Below are 19,678 nucleotides of genomic sequence, written 5' to 3'. Positions count from 1 at the left end.
ATCCTTGTGTGATCTACGCTTTTCTCAACTCCCTTACTCCTGAGCAATGGCGCTCAAATACTCAACAGGACAGATCTCGAGGAGCTTGTCCAAAGCAACCACCTCAGCTCGCAATGGCGCATCGCCCCTCGCTCTGGCGCTGCCAAAGCAGTCCAACCCCCAATTGAGGTATATGGCCACCGTTCCGCCTGTTACCCAGAACTCCGCCGGATCCAAGGGCCCGACGGCGATGGTGTTCCTCAACATGGGCGGTCCCTCGACGACGGACGAAGTTGGCGACTTTCTGAGCCGACTCTTTGTAGGTTTCTCGGCTTTCCCGGACTCCTTGACGGCATGCTCACAATGCGCAGGCAGATGGTGACTTGATTCCCCTGGGACGCTACCAGAACTACCTCGGCCCATTCATCTCGAAGCGAAGAACCCCAAAGATCCAAAAGCAATACGCTGAAATTGGCGGCGGTTCCCCGATTCGCAAGTGGTCGGAATACCAGAATGCCGAGATGTGTAAACTTCTCGACAAGCTTTCCCCCGAGACCGCCCCCCACAAGCCCTACGTTGCGTTCCGCTACGCCGACCCTCTAACGGAGGAGATGTACAACAAGTTGCTGGAGGATGGCTTCGGAAATGGAAAGGGTGGAAGAGCCGTCGCATTTACACAGTACCCTCAGTACTCGTGCTCGACCACTGGCAGCAGCATGAATGAGTTGTGGAAGTGGCGGCAACGGCTGGAGGGCAAGTCTGCCACGGACGCGACGCCAGGTGACGGTACAATCTCCTGGAGTGTAATTGACCGGTGGCCGGTTCACCCCGGATTGGTCGAGGCTTTTGCACAGAACATCGAGGCCAAGCTTCTGGAGTACCCCGAGGAGAGGAGAAAGGATGTCGTCCTCTTGTTCTCCGCCCACAGCTTGCCCATGTCTGTGGTCAACAGAGGCGACCCTTACCCTGCCGAGGTCGCGGCCACAGTCTACGCTGTCATGCAACGCCTCAAGTTCTCCAACCCCTACCGCCTCTGTTGGCAATCACAGGTCGGCCCCTCCGCTTGGCTCGGCCCCCAGACTTCCGACTCTGTCGAGAACTACATCCACAAGGGCCAGAAGGATCTCGTTCTGATCCCCATTGCCTTCACCTCGGACCACATTGAGACTCTGTATGAGTTGGACTTGGAGGTCATTGGAGACTCCGGCCACCCGGAAACCGTCAAGCGTGTCGAGAGTTTGAACGGAAGCCCGGTATTTATCAAGGCCTTGGCTGATATTGCTAAGGCTCACCTTGACAGCGGCATTGCTTGCTCACCACAAATGGAGCTTCGATGCCCTGGTTGCAAGAGCGAGCGATGCGCAGAGTCTAAGAAGTTCTTTGCAGGTCAACAAACAAAACTCTTCGGGGCTCAAGAGAAGATTCTGGCGCAATAGATGATCATGATGCCTACGCTGGGCGGCAAACTGTAATTATGTATTAATAGAGGAATGGGGGATCTTCCAGGGTCAACGAAAAAAATTTGCAGAAGCGGGAATGAAATCAAGTTCAACTCTGACATTATGACTCTGTTTGCTACTTGTGCTTTGGATGATCGCAATCAATTCAATTGAGACTTGGTAGTTGTTGATGACGCCACGATATTTTGTCGAGGCCACTAACAATTTCCTGAATTTACTCCACTCGACCATCATCGATGACCTCTAAACGATCGACACCTTCTCAAAGTCAACTCATTTCGCATACGCATCTCAGAATCCAATTATCATCGGATCATGTCAAGCGCAAGAACGCTTATCAAAAAGTTACCTAGAGCTCACACAATTGATTTCCGACGAACCATGAGCTCCCAGGATAAGATTCATTTCGGCCCTTTTGAGGTTACTAGCCAGGTCAGTCCGACTCATCCCGCAACCACGACGACATGCCCAGGTTTAGTGCAATCGTTGGCAACGATTTGTCCTGGAATTGGGCCTTTATTCGTGTTACCTGCTCCCATTGCTGCGGAAAACCGGGCATCGGTCTCGGTTTCGGATACTTCTGGAGATGACACCGGCTAACACCACAAAGGTCTTCTACAAGACAGCTCACTCCTTCGCCCTCGTCAATCTGAAGCCCCTACTGCCGGGCCATGTTCTCATCTGCCCGCTTACGCCTCACAAGCGCCTGACAGACCTCCCGCCCACCGAAGTAACGGACCTTTTCACCACGACACAGCTCGTGCAGAAGATGCTTGCGCGCAAGTACTTCCCGGCATCATCGGAGGGGCCGGCGGAGCCAGAGGCGGGCTCGTTCAACATCGCAGTCCAGGACGGCGCCGAAGCGGGGCAGACGGTCTCGCACGTCCATGTGCACATCATTCCCCGCATACGCGGCGAGACGGCCAAGGATGACTCTGGGCCGCGGGATGAGATCTACGAGCAGATGTCCAGCGAGGAAGGGAATATTGGCGGCGCGCTGTGGGATGCCGCGCTGGGGAAGAGGCCCGAGGCCGGAGGAGGCAAGTTTGCGAGAATTGAGGATGCGATGAGGCAAGCTAGGAGTATGGAGGAGATGGTTGAAGAGGCGAAACTTTACCATGGTCTATTGAAGGAGATGGGTGCTGTGAGTGAGAGCTGAAGACTATCTGGCAACGGCTTGTAAGATGCGTAGATGGACGGCATAGATGGGTGTTCTTTGGAGTTCCAACGAAAATTCTGAACAAATATAGAACGTCGAGATTCATTGCGATCTCTGCAGTAAAGAATGAGGAAGTCATTTTCAGTGAGGCCATCCGAATTCATCCAGACCTCATACTCGTTCGTTCCTAGGTAGGTATCTGGTGTTGCCGTTCTGTTACCCCACGTCATCAGTACAGTGCTCAAATCGTAAAGAAACCAATTAGTACGGCCCAAGACCCACCGACCCTTAACGCGTCCAGGGTCGCGTTGGGGCGCGTCTTTTCCCCCTCCAGCATTGAAATGTCACCACAGCGACAACATATTCTGGAATTTGAGAACTGGAAGTTGCGATCACACAAGACGCCAGTTTGGACCGCAAAACTGCTCCGACCGTCGCCATAATGCCAAGCGCCTCTTCCCCGATCACATTCCCCGCGAGCTCATCACCGCCAGGCTCGAAACGCGCGAGACCTGCGGCGGGCGACCCAGCACGATCAAAGCCGAAAGTCAGAAGCGGATTCCTGATTGACGATGATTCCGACGACAACGAAGATGAGAATGATACCCAGCAGCCCCCACTGAAGAAGCAACTTCTCGACTTCGGAGCACGTCTGCAACGGCCAGCGCCCGCACCAGCGCCTGATACCGTCGACGTAGATGAACCCGAGCAACCAGTCCCTGCAGCCAAGCAAAGCGACCAAACCCCGATCGACCTGACGCGGAAACCCCCGACCGAGGCTTCTCGCAGTCTTGCATCAACACTTCTGGCCTCTACCCCTTCCATATTCCAGAGCACCCGGGCATACAAGATAACCACGTGCACCGGCGCGTCGAAAACCATCGCACAGCGCAAGCCGACGAAGACCACCTCATACGAAAGCATTGTTGCGGCAAGATCCAAGACGAAGGAAGGCAGAGCAAAACGCGCGTACTACGGCATTCACATCAACGAGCTCATCGACAAGGCGAAGGCAGAGGCCAAGGAGAAACCGAAGCCAAAGGAAAAGGAGAGCGAGGTGCCAGTACGGTCGGTCGAAGAAACAGCGGCAGGTAAAGGGCACCAGAAGACGCTATTATGGACCGAGAAATACAGAGCAAAGAACTTTCTGGATCTCTGTGGCGACGACGGCACGAACCGTATGGTTCTTCGGTGGTTGAAGCGCTGGGATCCGATTGTCTTCCCTGGTATCGCGAAGAAGGCACCGATTGTGCGGAGACCTGGCGCTAAGCAGGCCCAGGAAGAAGAGAAGCCACACAAAAAGATCCTGATGTTAACAGGGCCTCCCGGTCTTGGTAAAACTACGCTCGCGCATGTTTGCGCCCGGCAGGCAGGATACGATGTCATGGAGATCAACGCCAGTGACGACCGAAGTCGCGACGTTGTAAAGAATCGAATTCGAACATCCCTTGGAACCGAAAGCGTCAAGACCGTCGAGAACAAGAAGAGCAAGGACGGGGAGCAGCAGCAAAAAGTCGCCCGTCCGGCGTGCGTGGTTGTTGATGAAGTGGACGGTGTGGTCAGCGGAGCCGGTGCTTCTGGAGAGGGAGGTTTCGTCAAGGCTCTGATCGATCTGGTCTTGCTAGACCAGAAGAACAGTTCCGGAGCCTCGAACAACTCTAAAAAGAAGAAAAAGGGCGACGACTTCCGCTTAATGAGACCGCTTATCCTCATCTGCAACGATGTCTACGCCCCGGCGCTGAGACCACTACGGCAATCTGGTATGGCCGAGGTCATCCACGTCGGAAAGCCGACCATAGATGCTGTGGTCACTCGCTTGAAGGCAGTCTTCGACAAGGAGGGGATTCCTTGCGAAAAGGACGCTGCACGCAAGATCTGCGAAGCTGCTTGGGGTGTTACCAACGGTTTCGATGCTAGACGAGGTGCACAAAGCGGAGCAGAAGGTGATTTGCGAGGAGTAATGGTTGTTGGTGAATGGGTGGCCGGACGCTTCAAGTCAGCTGCGAGATTCAACGACCGTCTGTCAAGGCAATGGCTTGAACAGCACCTGCTCCATGACCTCAACAACGGTGCTGGAGGAGCTAGAGGGCTTGGAAGAGGGAGCGCAAAGGACATCGTGGGTCGAATCTTCCAGGAGGGAGGCGGTTTTCCCAAGCAAGCTCTGGACACAACGTCTCATCTGAAGCATCAACACGAGCAACCAAAAACTCAACTGGGCTTCGCCGAGTACCACAAAAAGAATGCAATGGAGCGCTTACGGCACTTGATCGACACAAGCGGCGAGGTGGATCGAATCATGACCGATGTCTTCCTGGAATACCCGAACCGAGAATTCAACGACGACTCGTTCCTGTCCAAGCCGAATGAAGCCTACGACTGGATGCACTTCCTGGACACCTGTTCGTCACGAACCTTCCTCAGCCAGGACTGGGAATTGGCACCATATCTCAGCCAGCCCATCTTGGCATGCCACAGCCTTTTCGCCTCTCCTAAACGGCATCAACCCAACATGGGTTATGACAAGAAGTGGGGGGCGGATGCAGCTGATGAAGAACCGCCAGTGCCATTCTCCGGCCCCCAAGCCGACTTTGCTGCGTACCAGGCGCTGAAGGAGAACAAGTCAATGCTCCAGGCTATTCAAGCGCAACTGAACCCGACCCTGGGACGTTCGTTCCGCAGTGCGGAAGACATCGCCACAGACTTCCTGCCATATCTAGTCCGCATGGTGTCGCCGGATGTCAAGCCTGTCGTTATTGGCGGCAGCGGTGTCAGCACGGCCAGCGTGCGGAAGGACACGGAAAAGGTCATGGTCAAGCGAGCAGCTGAAATCATGGCTGACGTAGGCATCGTCATGCAGAAAGGAAAGATTGAATCAGATTCGGTGGTGAGCAGGGGGCCGCAATGGGTGTACCGAATGGAACCGTAAGTCGTCTGCCGTCTCATTTGTAACCCACGCTAACACGCTTCAGTGATCTCGATGCTCTCGCAATATATGAAACGGCTGGTAGTCTTCTACTAGCCAGTTCAGCACCGACACGATACGCCGTTCGTCAGGTGCTGGATCAGGAGCTGCAGAAGACCATCGTTCTGCGAGAGGCCGCAGCGCGACAGGCGAGATTCAAGGCAGGGAACCCCATGGGGATCGAAGAGGCTCCGTTGCACGTGGACAAGGAGAATGTCCTGAAGGAGCAGAAGGAGATACTCGAAACGGCTGTGAAGAAGGACTTCTTCGGCCGCATCATACCCTCGCGGCCGCTGGGTGAGGTGGATCCTAATGGCTCAGCGAAAAGGAAGAAGCAGCAGGAGGTCAAGGAAGACATAAAGGTTTGGGTCACGTACCATGAAGGATTGAATAACGCTGTCAGGAAACCTGTTACTTTGGGCGAGTTCATGAAGGGGTTGTAGGCAATTTAGAGCTGGTGTTCAGGGATTGGATGGGAGATGAGTATAATATGGCCTTTCACGTTCAACACATCGTGATAGAGGAGACTATGAAACAAACATTTTAGAGATTCAACTACACTCGACGAAAGGACGCCAACGCTACTATGAAACTTGCTCGACAGAACAGCCTATGCACTGTCCTTTTCTCTCTATAGCTTTCTCCCCGTCCTCGTCTAGCAGCTACCGGCGCAGCAGCCTCCGTCCGGCAGGTTTCCACCACTTGTCAAGTCAGCATTCGCACCCCCTGCACTGGATATGGGAAATTGGGGATCAACTCACGGGCAGATGCAGCCATTGGGGCAAGGCTCGTTCTGGAGGAAAACAACAACACTGCGTCAGTCTCGAACTTTAGCAATCCACCGGGGATAGGGGCGAACTCACCGAGTTGTTGCAGTGCCTGAGGTTGTTGGCGGCGCATTGGGCGGGAGTAAGGCCCTGGCGCTTGAGGAGGGAAGACACGGCGCGGACCTCGGGCTCGGCGACGGCCGCGCTGTGGACGGCGGCGACGGAGGCCAGGAGGGTGATGATGGTGGAGAACTGCATTTTTAGTGGGTAGGTGTGGTTTTGACCGGAGGTTGAAGGTATCTGTTGAGGCTAGATGAAGCGAGAGCTGAGAGATGCTGGATGAGTGGAGGATGTTGGAAGAGATGACTGTAACTAGGAGGATAGGTTGATGTTCTTATACAGCCACCTCGCGTCACAACGGACTCTCGAAAGTCTCCCGGAAAGCGAGTTTAGACTTCACTCCATCGCTGACGTCGAACAATCAAACTCCGGTTCCCCGGACAAATTGCCCTCGAAAGAGTCCGCAAGTGCTCCAGCTGAGTAAGGGCTGCTTTGGCTACGCAGTTCGAACTCCGCCCCAAACGTAGAAGCAATATAACTGACGTGGGTTTCAGCAATCTGAAAAGCCTCCATCGCGAACTCTAATCGCTCCGCTCCGCTTCGTGCGCGCCTTGAGTCGTGGGCGTAGGGCTGGGCCTCGCCGAGGCGGGGATCCTGGGATGAACGTGGGGGAGGTATGAGATGAACATGGGCAGATCTTTGGATGGATTTGACAACTAACCCGCCGGCCAATAGGTTGAGTCAGTTGGGACGAAAGGGTTTGGTAAACCTTGTTCGGGTTACCATCCGCTGTTGTCTCTTTGAGAGAACTTTGGAGGAGCCGCCTTGAGAGTTGAAGAGCCAATTTGGGGTAATTTCCTCAAAGGCTAGATTTCCTGCACTCAGTGGCTCGATGTCCTGAACATTAAGATTATACTTAAGGCTGCCCAGAATCTCGTGCTGGGGGATAGAGAGAGAAATCCCCATGTAACTGCTATCCCGCCGGGAATCTCTAACGAGGGGGGTCCCGCAAGCGCCGTAAAGTCTTCAACTATTCATATCACTAGAACCTAACTTCTAAGTTGTCTTTCACTTACCAAACCCCGCTTAACATTAGAGTTCTCGCCAAGTGCAACTGACTCTGCTGCTTATTACGTGTACGAGGGCGGCGGAGAGCCCGGCACGCTCGGGTCAAGAACAGCCCCATTCGCAGTACCCAATTCGGACCTGCGACGGGGCGGGTTTATGCCGTCTATGAAACCTGCCGGATTTCCGAAAAGTACTCGGATTCGGGCTGTAGAAATATAAAGTTCTTGGTTTGATAGGCGCAAAGATCAGAGTCGGTTGTTGATTTCGTGCGAAAACCACGTGCTCCTTCTGAGTCTCTTCGCTGTTGCTGTTACACAGCACTCAGCGCTCTATCATCTACAAGTTTTAAGCTACAGTCCGGTTTAGTTTATTGCCGCAGCGTAGATCAAACTCAGAGATCACTGAGTTTCTTCGGAAACGGGTGTTCTCTCTTCATTTCAGTCAAGTGCGGATTCGTCAAGGAATACTCCCATGTTCTCCATACAGATTTCTTGTAGCTTCATTGACCTTTTTATGCGCCCATCGATTCCTCGTTTTCTCTCGCACGGTAATCCAACAAGTCCATCGATATTAGAAGAGAGGAATTCTTTTGGCAATATTCTCTGGAAAGCCATTTGAAATGATCTAGTATGAAACTGGTCTCTTGGCGGAAAAGCTAATATCATTGTTGTAGAATCACACGGCCTTGTTGAACTTATCGGCTGGAAGTCGAGACGTCATGCAATCCACTTACGCCAACTATTGATATGAGGTTGCAACGTAATTCAATCCGAGACCACATCTGAAGAGTCTGGAAGTGGAATGGCACAAGAGCAACTGAGAATTGTAATGGAAGACATTTAAGATATAAACTAGACTCACAGGATGGCGAGAAACAGTTCTTACTTATGAAACTCATGTAGAGGTCACACCAATACTGAGATCTTGACCAGTTTTCGGACTTACTGGATCTCCAGCGGAAACAAGACGGAGAGCCTACTCGAAGTTCGAGTGACGACCAAACAGGGACACTCAGTCATGCTATTCAAAGACGTAACAAGCATCCTCGTAAGCAACCTCTCAACTAATGATATCTCGTTCCTCTGATAAACAAGCTTCCTCTCTCGCTCTTTCTTCATCTCGTGGTTCGGCCAGAGATTGTCCGACTTAACTGGAAAGCATGCCGAGGCTTTAGGCGAGGTTTGGAATATTGCAGGGGGTCATTTCCATTCCAAACTACCAAGAAGTCCTAACATAAGACGGTGATTTGTTCTCGTTATTTCACACATGAAGTCCCGAAAATTGACCTGTTTCTACGCAGGTCAGACAGATTTTCTCATCTTCGGCTGTCGGTCAGGGACCAAGGCACTTGGACGAGCTGACGCGACAAGTGGAATAATAAGCACAGCTCCCGCCCGCCAACGGCACGAGTGGCTAACACAATCAGCACTATCCGTGGGCTAATGCGCGGATCGACCACCGTTAGACTTTATCCGTGGCACGAATCATCTAGTCTGACGGGCTGTTATTAGTCAACAGGACGAATTCACGAAATCCTGGTTCATCAATGTCGCTCAAAGTGGTCAGCCAGCATTGGCAATTCTGCCGCGTGAGGAAAATCCCACAAGAACCAGGTCTGCCGACCCAATGATCCCTTAGAAGTGACAAGGTCTCGAGGTCTGATGCACCTATTAATATGGAGGTGACAGGATCTCATAAAATAGACCCGCGACGAGCCGCACTCAAGCCGACGTTGGTAAGCCGAGAGAATGAAGCCGAAGAATCCAAGCCGAGCGCCGGAAGCCGAGATCCAGGGTTAGGGTCCCACATCCCGACATCCGGCACCGGATCCGCACCGGCAAAGTGCCCCATTCATGTGGGTTCCCCACCTCGTCGCGCGTCGGACTCCACCCCGCCCTCCCCCCAACCCCCAAAAATGCGAGACTCTGCAGCGGGAATAGAGGCCTAGGCCTGGGGAATGATCCTTTAGTGAACCTCCCTCCCCTCTCTTCGCGCGTGAACTACTGGGGAGAAGGTATGCCGTCTTCGCTTACCCGCTATTGCGTGATTGGATGGTCGTCAAATTTTTTGATGAACGTGAGATACGGGTACGGATAAGTGGTAAGCCGTGGGAAGGCACTTCGGTTCCAAGAGGCCGCTCGCATACGGATACCTGCGCTACCGCGTTGTATCTGCAGGACACCGCCGGTGATGAAGGGTCACAAGGACGAGGGGAGGAGGCTTACTAGAGTGTCACCCATCACCGGTGCCGCAACCGGCGGGGGTTTTTAGCGGTAAACAGCAGGCGTTGGTATTATTGTCTTGTTGGCAGTGCCGTAGTAGCAGTGGTGGCTGGGAGTCCATGGTTAAAAGTGCAGTTCGAATCCTTGATCGGCCTGGGGCCGGCGGCGTGGAGTCATAAGGGACGGGAAGACGAGGTAAGAAGAAAAAAAAAAGTCGAAGAATACCCACCGCTCGCCGAACCGGGGTTGCTTAGAGAAGCAAAAAGGTGCTGTTCTGAATGCGGAAGCTGTGAGATTTGTCTCTCATTCTCACTCACACACTCACACGCATTTCTTCTTTCCTCATATCTTGACTCATGACCTATGTCATCGACTGGACCCTGAAAAAAAAGCCCGGACGATATAGACAGAGCCAAGTAGAGTTTGAGGGGCATTCCGGGGGTTTCAAGAAAGTCTATCTAGACAACTCCAATTGAAGATCCAGATCTCCCGATTTCACAAGCCGAAAAGGTTCATCAACATCCACACCCATGCCGGAGCAAGGTTTCACTGCACAGAAAGACTGATTCATGAAAGCAGATATCTCATATTACGCGATTTGACTGGCCCTCATAGTGAAGAAAGTACACAACAATGGCGCCCGGCAAGAGGACGAACCCGTCGTCCGCCGATGAGCGCACTCCCCTCATCCCCTCCATAGAACACCAACCCGCGACCCCTCTGCCCATCACGACCCCGCAAGGAGACGACGGCAATACCATCCCCCCAAACGAGTTCGACCTTCTCCTCTCAAAATCCCTCCCCACGTCGGGTCCCTTCCTTGAGCCGGAATCAACAGTAAATCCCCTCCTCCGGGGTCCCCGCCGCTACAGCAAGACCTCCAACCGCCGGCCCTCGCTCGGGAGCCGCTCCGACCGCTCCGATGCGGGCGTCTACGACACCGCTGTCGCCGACGACGACGACGCCCTCAGCACCACCAGCGTCGAGTCGACCCCCTACCTCAACGGCATCTCAAAGTCCCGCTTCTGGTTCATCTTCGCCGAGATCCTCCTGACCTACTTCATCGCCTGCTTCGACGGCACCATCATGGCCTCCTCCCACCCGGTCATCACCTCCTACTTCCACGCCTCCAACAGCGCCAGCTGGCTCTCCACCGCCTTCCTCCTCACCAGCTCCGCCTTCCAGCCCCTGCTGGGCCGCCTGTCCGACAGCATCGGCCGCAAGCCGCCCTACGTCGCCACCATGGTCATCTTCTGCATCGCGACCGTCTGGTGCGCGCTCGCGCAGAGCATGACGAGCTTCATCCTGGCCAGGGCGGCCTGCGGCCTCGGCGCCGGCGGCATGATGACCCTCGGCAGCATCATCGTGAGCGACCTCGTGCCCATCGAGAACCGCGGCGCCTACCAGTCCTACATCAACATGATCTACGGCGTCGGCTCCGCCCTCGGCGCGGCCCTCGGCGGCGCCATGGCCGACCACCTCGGCTGGCGCTGGGAGTTCGGCATCCAGGTGCCCCCCCTCATCATCTGCTGCGTCATCGCCGTGATCGCGGTCCCCGGCGACCTGGGCCTGCAGGGGAGCAAGCGCGAGACCTTCGTCGAGGCCATCCGGGCTTTCGACTTCAAGGGCTCCGTGCTGCTGACGACGGCCATCACGTTTTTCGTGCTGGGGTTGAACCTGGGAGGAAACGTGCTGCCGTGGTCGCATCCGGTGGTCGTCGCCTCGCTCGTCATCTTCGGGGTGAGTTTCCCCGTGTTTTTGTACGTGCAGTCGTATGCCGGGCGGCCGATCATGCCGCTGTACCTCGTGAGGCACGCGCCGCGGGCGAACTTGATCTTTTCCAACTTCTTCGCTGCGTTGCTGAGTAACGCCATTCTGTTTAACATGTGAGTCTCCAGGTCGGGTATCCTCTATGAGACAATACTGACACATAAACCCAGCCCCCTGTTCTTCCAAGCCGTCCTCCTAACAACAGCAACATCATCCGGTCTGCGCCTCGTCCTGCCCTCCATCGTCTCATCCATCTTCGGCACCGCGACGGGCTTCCTAATCACCTACACCCGCCGCCTCAAATGGCCCCCTCTCTCCGGCGCCGCGTGCCTCTTCGTCGGCTGCCTCTGCCTCTCCCTCATGCGCCGCGGCTGGCCGTCGTGGCTGTACCTCCTCTGCCTTGTCCCCTCCGCCATCGGCCAGGGCTTCCAGTTCCCGGGCACCTTCATGGCGGTGCTGGCGGCGAGCGACCAGCGCGAGCAGGCCGTGGTGACGAGCACGCTGATCCTGTGGCGGTCGCTGGGCATGGTGCTGGGCGTGGCGAGCAGCTCGCTCGTCGTGCAGAACGCGCTGGTGGGCTACCTGGACGACTTCGTGCGCGGGCCGGACAAGGACGAGGTCATCCGCCGGGTGAGGGAGAGCGTGGAGGAGGTCGCGAAGCTGCCGGCGTCGTACCGCGAGCAGGTCGTCATGAGCTACGAGGCGGCGCTGAGGTTGACGTTTCTGTGTTGCACGGCGATTGCGTTTGTTTCCGTGTGCTTGCTCGTGCCGATCAGGCTGCCGAGACTGGGCGCGCGTAAGTGAAGAAGAGAAGGAATGCTGCGTTACATTGGACATTTTAGCACATAAATTGTATAGTTGAGTCCGACATATAGCATAGCATCAGACGGCGTTGTGAGACCACATAATAAAATTCAATTTGCCATGACCGGGCACATTAAGCCCAAAGACCCCCTTTTTACCAGAAACCGTCGTATAGTACAATTTAATAGTGACCATTCACACCGTTCGTGCGGAGCGCATCGAGCTCCTCCTTGGTCTTGCGATACAGCTCCTGCGCCTCGCGTTCCCTCCTGCTCACGAATCCCACTTCGTCTCTCAGAGCGCCCAGGCGCCGTTGGATGGCGACCTCTTCCGAGATGGCGAGCGTCTTGAAGCCACTGAGAGCGTTGTTAGCCTTTTCGAGTGCCTCGGCTGCGTCGCCGATCTTGTCCTTGAGCATCTTCTGTCTCTTCTGGTAGCCGCCCATGTGCAGGGCCAGCTTCTTCTCAAGCTTGATGCCCTTCTCGGCCGCGGTTACGATTGAGTCTTGAATGGACTGTCATTCGGTTAGCAGACTGGTAACGTCTGGTCACGCGGGTTAAGAACTTACATCGAAGGCATCTTTCATTGCTGCCTCCTCTTCCTCTTCATCGTCTCCATAGCAACCCAGACCAAGAAGCAGCGAGTTCTTGCCCCGGTTCTCGAAAGCAGCCTCAATCTCAGCTCGAGAAGGCCGAGGCTTGGTCTCGCTGAGAATCTGAAGACGCGCCTCAGCGAGAGCGTTATCGCTGATCGTGTCCAAGTAAGGAGCAACGCCGGTGAGGGTTGCGTGCGGCACAGGGTACTTGACGGCATCATTTGCGATCAGAGCAGCAGCCTCCCTGGCAATGAGCACCTCTGCGTCGTTCTGGGCCTCGTTGGCAACGGACAACAGTGCAGACACATCCACCTTCATTGGCCGAGGGAGATTCTTCTGCAAAACTTGTGTCCGTCTTTGCAGTTCCAGAGCTTCCTGTGCCTCCCGGTATTCGCGTTCCCTGCGATCCCTCTCTGCTGCGTCTTCCGCCAGCATCTCCTCGGTAACAAGGTCTTCTTTTTGTTCTTCTGGAAGCTCGAGTTCCCAATCGGTGTCTTTGGGCTTGGGCAGAGCCGACAGGCCTTGCCGTAGTTGGTTGCGCAGAGCCATGTCTCGCATCTTGACGTCCTTGGGTGTAGCGGCGGCCATTGTGCCATCGTTTGCGTTCAGTGCGAAGCTGTCTCGTGGAGTCCTCATGGGGGTCTGGCCAACCCGAGCGGGCGTCTGCGCAACACCGTTGGCGTGCATAGGCGTGGCCATGGGGTTGGGAGTTGCGACGGTTTGCTTGCGTGGTGCGATGCCATCGAATCCTGTTGACTCCGCGCCTTCATGCAGGGGGGTGTTCTCACCACCCAGCAGCGATGACTGAGTGTTGGTGAGGGCTCTGATATTCCTGATCTCGTTGGCAATGTGGTCTTCTTGCGCGGGAGCTCGAGGTGTTCTGATCGGCGCGCTGTTGTTCAGAGTGGAGTACTCGCTGACCAGGCCTCTGGTGGCATCGTTTTCGCTTTCGCGCGCCATCATGTTGGCCCTCTCGCCGACCATACCCATCTTGACGATCTCCTCCAGCTCGCCCTCGCCGACCTGAGGGGCTGGCAGGTTGAGCGCTCGCCGTTTGCTGCTCTGTTCGGCCTCGCGAATCTTTTGCATCTGACCAGCCTTCATCGCAGCTTGGAAAGACGCAGACGGCGCCTCCTTCTCCTTCTTTCTCCTCTTGCTATCGCCATCCTCGTCGCCATCGCCCTTACGTTTGCTCGCGAGCTGCTGTTTTCTCGGGTCGAACGCCAAGCGCTGCTGCTCGTTGCGAGCCTGCTCCTCTGTTGTGTCGTAGAATCCAGGGGCGGCCTTCTTTTCGAAAGGAATGTCGGCATTGTAGTCCATCTGCCCCTTCTTGCGCGTGACGACCTTGATGTTGATGCCGGCCGTCTTCAGCTCGCGCCGCTTCTGCAGCGCGGCCAGACGGCGCGACTCCTCCTGCTGACGCTCTCTGGCCTTACGTTTCGCCTTCTTTCCTTGTGTGTTTGCGAGACGCGCTCGAGCCTCGCTGAGCATCTCTTTCTCGTCTTCGTCGAGGTCGATCGTATCGGGTCTGGCGGGCTTGCTTTCGGGATCGGGGTCGACTTCACCAGGGCGGAGTCTCCTGACGTCGTCGGCGCTGGGGGCCTGCGTCTCGCCGCCGTCGGGACCGGCGAGGCCGAACTGGCCAGCTTCGCGGGCTTCGGCTTCGTCGAGGAGCTTTTGGTATCGTTCGAGGCATTGGTTGGCGGTTCGGCCGACGATGGGGGCGATGGTGCGCCATTGCGTGGGCATCAACTTTGCGAGATGCAGCAGCTTCTCGTCTTCCTCCTTGCTCCATTCGATCTTCTTGATGCTGGGGTCCAGCCACTCGTTCCATCTTGCCTTGCATTGCTTGGGTGTCTTGCGCGCGAGCAGCGACGAGACACGCGCCCACTGGTTCAGGCCGTATTTGGATACGGAGGCCTTGAGGATTTCATCCTCGATGTTGGTCCAAACACCTCCCTTGACAACACCCATTTTGGCGGCAGAATGATCAAATTAGCGCGTTGGCGTGTCGACGTGGATGGTCTCCGTCGCGGAGTCGTCGCGGGTCATTCTCAGGCAGGCGTAAAGTTTTGGAGCAAGGCTGAGGGTGGCCTTCCTTGGGAGATGTCTTAGTCAGCACAGAGCTTCTCTGATTTGGTCCACAGCCAGACCGAGCCATGCACTTCACCGAAGCTCACCTGGACTTAGTCTCGGTGAACGAACTTGGCGCCGGTGAAAGTCCGCGAAGTCAATTACGATGACGAAAACGAGAGGGTGTCTGGGGCTCAGCAACGATTGGACCGTGCTTTATCAAGCAGCCGCATTCATTGAAGCTATCAACCCCTCGCGCTTGCTTCGGTTTCGGCAGCGACGACGCGTTGCGCATACTGGTTTACGACGACATTACATGGCCGATCCTTACTACGTGTCGGCAACGGCAAACGATCTCTATTACCGCGAGACGGCCGTTACTGTTTCGTTCAGAGTGACGAGCTCTGAGCACTTGCTTCGCAATATGGCGTGGCTCAAAACCGCTGCAGAGAGGTGGAGTTTACATAACCACCTGACTCGAAGGAAATCACCAGTGAGGAAGGTAAAATAGCGAAGGCGATGCCCAATTGCCATGGCCCTGACTACCCAGGCAGGACGGCAAACAAGGGCGGAGTTTGGTGTTTGGCCATGAACACACCACATGGCGGACAGCACACCACCCAGCGATATGCCGTCGGATGATGGCAAAGAGACCGCCCAGTTGCAGATGGGATTATCAACATGTCGCGTACAGCCTTCGGATAATGTTGCTTCAGGCCAACAAGTCGGAAACCGGAACACGAGAAGAATCGCATTCAGACGAAACTTGGACCTGCCCAGCCGACGGAACAGAGTTCAACGAACAGGGCAGACTTTCAGCCAAGAGACGGACTACCAGGAGACTGGCACCGCGGGACCGGTCCGCCAGTCGGTGCTGAAACAGGCCGACCACCGAACCTTGTCGACGACAATGCCCTCGGCTTTTGCGCAGTACTCGATAACTCCAAGACAGTTGCCATTTTCGGGTGCGACTTGAGGTGTCACTGCCAGTGGGAGAGGTGCTCTGACTGCTGGGGTGTTACGTGTCTGGGTCATTCTGACACGTATTTTGATCCTGAATTGTGGTCATTGTTACCTGAAAACAGAGATGAATTAGCCAACACCAGTCGAAGTACGAATAGTGGAAGGGATAGCAATCCGGTGGGAGCAAAGTGGCCGCGCGGGAGTGGCTCAAGGGTCAAGCTTAGAAATCCAACCCCGGTGCAGCGGTCGAATCCCGGCCCAACGCCGCTGGTCTTCAAGTGCTGGTTGGTTCCCCTCACTATCGGTTCTGACAGATCTGGACAGGGCAGTGGCTGGCTGCAGCTGGCAACAGTGAATTTGCATCGGGGGTTGCCCCCTTATCGGCGCGCATCTCTGCGAAACTGCGTCATGGATATGCCTGGAATACGCCAACTCATGCGCCAGCCGTCCCACGAGATTGGTTCGTCCTCTTGGTGGCAGTCCAGGTCCGGCAGGCACGCGGGCCAGCGTTGGACAAACCGCACCAGGGACACTCTTGTTCGTCTCGTGCTCACCTCAGTGATGAGTCCCTGTTTTTGAACGACTTGGACTGAACCCGCAGGCACATCACTGCCTATCTCAAGTGGTTTGCTACCCTATCTTCCTACAAAACAAAGTCCGCAGAGTCATGACAGCATCATGATGAGGGGGTTATCTTTACACAACACAACTGTCTTCTGTTTCTGCTAGCCACAGTCAACGCCCAGCGAAACGTGGTTAGGCCGTTGCGGCGTTCATCTCTACCTTTCTCTCCGCTCCAATAGGAATCGTTGGCGCCGCGTTGCTAGATGCTCTAAGCTTTGGCTTTTCGTTTCCCGCGCGGACTTTGATTCCGTACCGCTAAGGTACGGATAGGTGGTAGAGATAATAATTATGTACCGTTTTGTGTGTATTCCGTCTCGAATTCCAGAGCCATCGTCACCTCCGCCATCTAATCCCTACCCGCCGCGTCCCAGAAGTTCCGGTATCCTAGCTTCCCCCCCAATGATCCATCCCACACCTTCCCTGCACATGCACCTGCGTTCGTTCCCTTCTTGCGTCCTGGCGTCCCCTCTGGTGCCTCTGGTGCCTCTGTCTCTCGCCTCCCGGGCCCTTGGCTCCATTTCATCAGCGTCTACCGTTGTCCCACACGCGCCTTATCTCTCCATGTGGACATCGACCCCCGGTCCGCAGCGACGTAGCTCGCTATTTTCTATTTCTTCTCTCCTTCCCAATCCTACCCACGTTGTCTATCCTCATGGACATGTAAGGGAGCCCGACCCTCGTTGTGCGTCCCCTCTTCCAGCCCCCCTCTTCTTGTTTTTTCTTCATCATTTTTGTTTATAAATACTCCCGGCCTGCTCTTTCAAAAGGTCAGCCGAGGGCTGCATATCCGGAATAGCGATCCAAGAGGAATGGCCTCGTGGCAGTGTCGCTTCGAAAATAGATCCGCGCCCCCAACGCTCAAGTCCGAGAGATAACATAGCTCCAACTTCCGACGAACCAGCTCTCAGGAGGAGCAATAAAGACTTATCGAATCATCGGCATCCTCGTCTCGCCCACCGAAAGCTCCAAGCAGCTTTCCGAAGCTATTTGCGAAAGCTATCCATCCAACTCTACGGCTGCTCGGCGCAAATATGTCGGCACCAAAAGACGACATCGTCGTCACCCGCGAGGACCGGACCGTACACAACAAGCCAGGAAACGAGGCAACCGAGACGACGTCGCTTCTGAGCGCGGGCGCATCAGGCAGCGAAAACTCGTGCGAGGACACATGGCCTGGCTACGCGGATTTTGAGGGCTTGCCGTGGTGGAAGACGCCGTCCGTACGACATCACCCGGCCCGGGCCGCCTGTTGATCTTCGTCCTCCGTTGCTGACAGTTGGTGCGCCAGGTTTACTGGCTTCTCATCCCATATGCCCTGTTCACGCTCGCCTTTGGAGGCTCCCTCGTGCCCAAGCTGAATCTGTATGTTGTGATGTTGTCACCAGGTTATGTGTGCCGTTGCAGTCGCTAATGCTGTGCGACGCAGAATCGTGGATTTGGTATGCCAGAGGCATTTCGCAGATCAGACCGTCCTGGACCCGGCGTTTGCGTACACGCCCGTGGTATTAGGTGCGGACAATCCGCAATGCTTCATCCCGGAAGTGAAGAAGCGCGTGTCCATGTTCACCTTGGCCATCAACCTGACTACCGGAATCCTGTCCGCAATCACGGCGCCTAAGCTGGGTCACTTGTCGGACAGGTACGGCCGCACAAAGCTACTGGCCCTGGCATCTGTCGGCGGCGTCGTCGCCGAGCTGGCCGTCATTCTCTGCGCCAACTTTCCCTGGACTTTTCACTACAACTGGCTACTCGTCGGTGCCGTTGGCGATGGACTCACCGGATCATTCACCGCCGGCAGCGTCCTGATCAACTCGTACACCAGCGACTGCACCCCGCCATCCAAACGCGGCGTGCGCATCGGATATCTTCACGCTTGCCTCTTCACCGGTCTGGCCTTCGGACCGCTCCTGGCCGGCTACTTTGTCACATGGACGGGCAGCTTGCTCTCGGTGTTTTACGTCACGATGTGCTGCCACATTGCCTTCATCATCTTTGTCGGCCTCGTCGTGCCCGAGTCCCTCAGCACCAAGCGCCAGCTGCGCGCTCGTGAAAAGCACGACAGGGAGCAGGAGGTTCTGGCTGACGACAAGTCGAAGTGGGCATACATCAAAGCAAACAACCCCCTGGCGCCGCTAAGGGTGCTCTATCCCAAGGGTCCTGGCGCGTCGTCTAGATTGCGATTGAACCTGCTCGCCCTCTCGTTCACAGACATGATCCTCCTCGGTGCGGCTATGAGCGTCGGCACGGTTCTTCTGCTGTACTCGGAGTCTCCCGAGACATGGGGCTGGGGCACCTTGGAAAGCTCGCGCTTCATCTCGGCCATTTCGTTGGTTCGTGTTCTCGCGCTGCTTGTCGTCTTGCCGTTCATCAACTACGTCTTCCGCGTCCGACCTGCCGCGTACCGTCGGAGGGTCTCGGGCGTGTCGATTGTGGAGTCCAACAACGGCGCCGATGTCGTCGACACCTGGATCCTCCGGTTCGCATTGTTGTCCGACGTCACCGGCTCCCTGGGATACCTGTTTGCGAGGTCCGAGGCGGTCTTTGTGGTGTCGGGCATGGTCACCGCCTTTGGCGGTCTCGGTAGCGCCACGATCCAGGCCGCCATCACGAAGCACGTCCCCGCCGACCAGGTCGGGCAGCTGCTCGGCGCGATTGGCGTTTTGCACTCGCTGTCGAGGGTCCTCGGTCCCATTGCGTTCAACACGCTGTATTACTCGACGGTTGGCACGTTCGACCAGGCCATCTTCGTGCTCCTCTCGGCCCTATTCGGGTTGGCGCTGGTGGCCAGCTTCATGGTCAAGCCGCATGGTGAGTGTCCTGTGCAAGCTTTTCAGGTCTAAAACTAACGCTCGCAGTTTTCCTCGAGGATACATATGAGCCGGTCAGCACCTCGCCGGAACCCAACACGAGCACCGAGACTCTTGCCGAAGCAGCGCTGGAGGATGAGTTGATACCCAACAACTGAGGTTGGGTTGTACGATGAGTTGTGACCGGAGATACAGGGGGGATTATACCTAGAACATAGACGTAAGCGCCATCGCGCGCCGAAGGGTTGGAGAGGAAATAGTTATTTTAGAACGGCAGCCTTGACTGCCTGGATACGAGAGTATCATCGATACCACAATACACTTTTCTTGAATTTACGTCGGACACGAGAGATGAGGTGACGCGT

General features: G+C 55.6%; 7 protein-coding genes across 7 annotated transcripts; 5 read left to right on the top strand and 2 right to left on the bottom strand.

Moving 5' to 3' along the window:
* Window positions 1-46: 46 nt before the first annotated feature.
* Window positions 47-1,415, top strand: CkaCkLH20_00844 (ferrochelatase precursor; the record flags this gene model as incomplete). Its single annotated transcript, XM_038883564.1, has 2 exons — window positions 47-298; window positions 351-1,415. 2 exons carry the CDS (start codon window positions 47-49, stop codon window positions 1,413-1,415), a joined length of 1,317 nt encoding a protein of 438 aa, XP_038751159.1.
* A 405-nt stretch (window positions 1,416-1,820) lies between these two features.
* On the top strand, window positions 1,821-2,598 carry CkaCkLH20_00843 (putative HIT domain-containing protein; the record flags this gene model as incomplete). The annotated part of the gene is made up of 2 exons (XM_038883563.1): window positions 1,821-1,871; window positions 2,050-2,598. The coding sequence occupies 2 exons, from the start codon at window positions 1,821-1,823 to the stop codon at window positions 2,596-2,598; spliced, it is 600 nt and encodes a 199-aa protein (XP_038751158.1).
* A 442-nt stretch (window positions 2,599-3,040) lies between these two features.
* On the top strand, window positions 3,041-6,003 carry CkaCkLH20_00842 (ATPase; the record flags this gene model as incomplete). The annotated part of the gene is made up of 2 exons (XM_038883562.1): window positions 3,041-5,520; window positions 5,568-6,003. The coding sequence occupies 2 exons, from the start codon at window positions 3,041-3,043 to the stop codon at window positions 6,001-6,003; spliced, it is 2,916 nt and encodes a 971-aa protein (XP_038751157.1).
* Window positions 6,004-6,215: 212 nt separating this feature from the next.
* CkaCkLH20_00841 (uncharacterized protein) lies at window positions 6,216-6,585 on the bottom strand (the record flags this gene model as incomplete). Its single annotated transcript, XM_038883561.1, has 3 exons — window positions 6,216-6,261; window positions 6,322-6,353; window positions 6,424-6,585. 3 exons carry the CDS (start codon window positions 6,583-6,585, stop codon window positions 6,216-6,218), a joined length of 240 nt encoding a protein of 79 aa, XP_038751156.1.
* A 3,725-nt stretch (window positions 6,586-10,310) lies between these two features.
* On the top strand, window positions 10,311-12,251 carry CkaCkLH20_00840 (uncharacterized protein; the record flags this gene model as incomplete). Its single annotated transcript, XM_038883560.1, has 2 exons — window positions 10,311-11,563; window positions 11,618-12,251. The coding sequence occupies 2 exons, from the start codon at window positions 10,311-10,313 to the stop codon at window positions 12,249-12,251; spliced, it is 1,887 nt and encodes a 628-aa protein (XP_038751155.1).
* A 181-nt stretch (window positions 12,252-12,432) lies between these two features.
* CkaCkLH20_00839 (uncharacterized protein) lies at window positions 12,433-14,820 on the bottom strand (the record flags this gene model as incomplete). The annotated part of the gene is made up of 2 exons (XM_038883559.1): window positions 12,433-12,765; window positions 12,820-14,820. 2 exons carry the CDS (start codon window positions 14,818-14,820, stop codon window positions 12,433-12,435), a joined length of 2,334 nt encoding a protein of 777 aa, XP_038751154.1.
* A 2,717-nt stretch (window positions 14,821-17,537) lies between these two features.
* CkaCkLH20_00838 (major facilitator superfamily transporter) lies at window positions 17,538-19,471 on the top strand (the record flags this gene model as incomplete). Its single annotated transcript, XM_038883558.1, has 4 exons — window positions 17,538-17,726; window positions 17,795-17,868; window positions 17,933-19,314; window positions 19,362-19,471. 4 exons carry the CDS (start codon window positions 17,538-17,540, stop codon window positions 19,469-19,471), a joined length of 1,755 nt encoding a protein of 584 aa, XP_038751153.1.
* Between the last annotated feature and the right edge of the window lie 207 nt (window positions 19,472-19,678).

The sequence above is a fragment of the Colletotrichum karsti genome (genome assembly GCF_011947395.1).
Source record: "Colletotrichum karsti strain CkLH20 chromosome Unknown Scaffold2, whole genome shotgun sequence".
NCBI classification, from domain to species: Eukaryota; Fungi; Ascomycota; class Sordariomycetes; order Glomerellales; family Glomerellaceae; genus Colletotrichum; species Colletotrichum karsti.
This window is presented reverse-complemented; position numbering and strand designations above follow the sequence as displayed.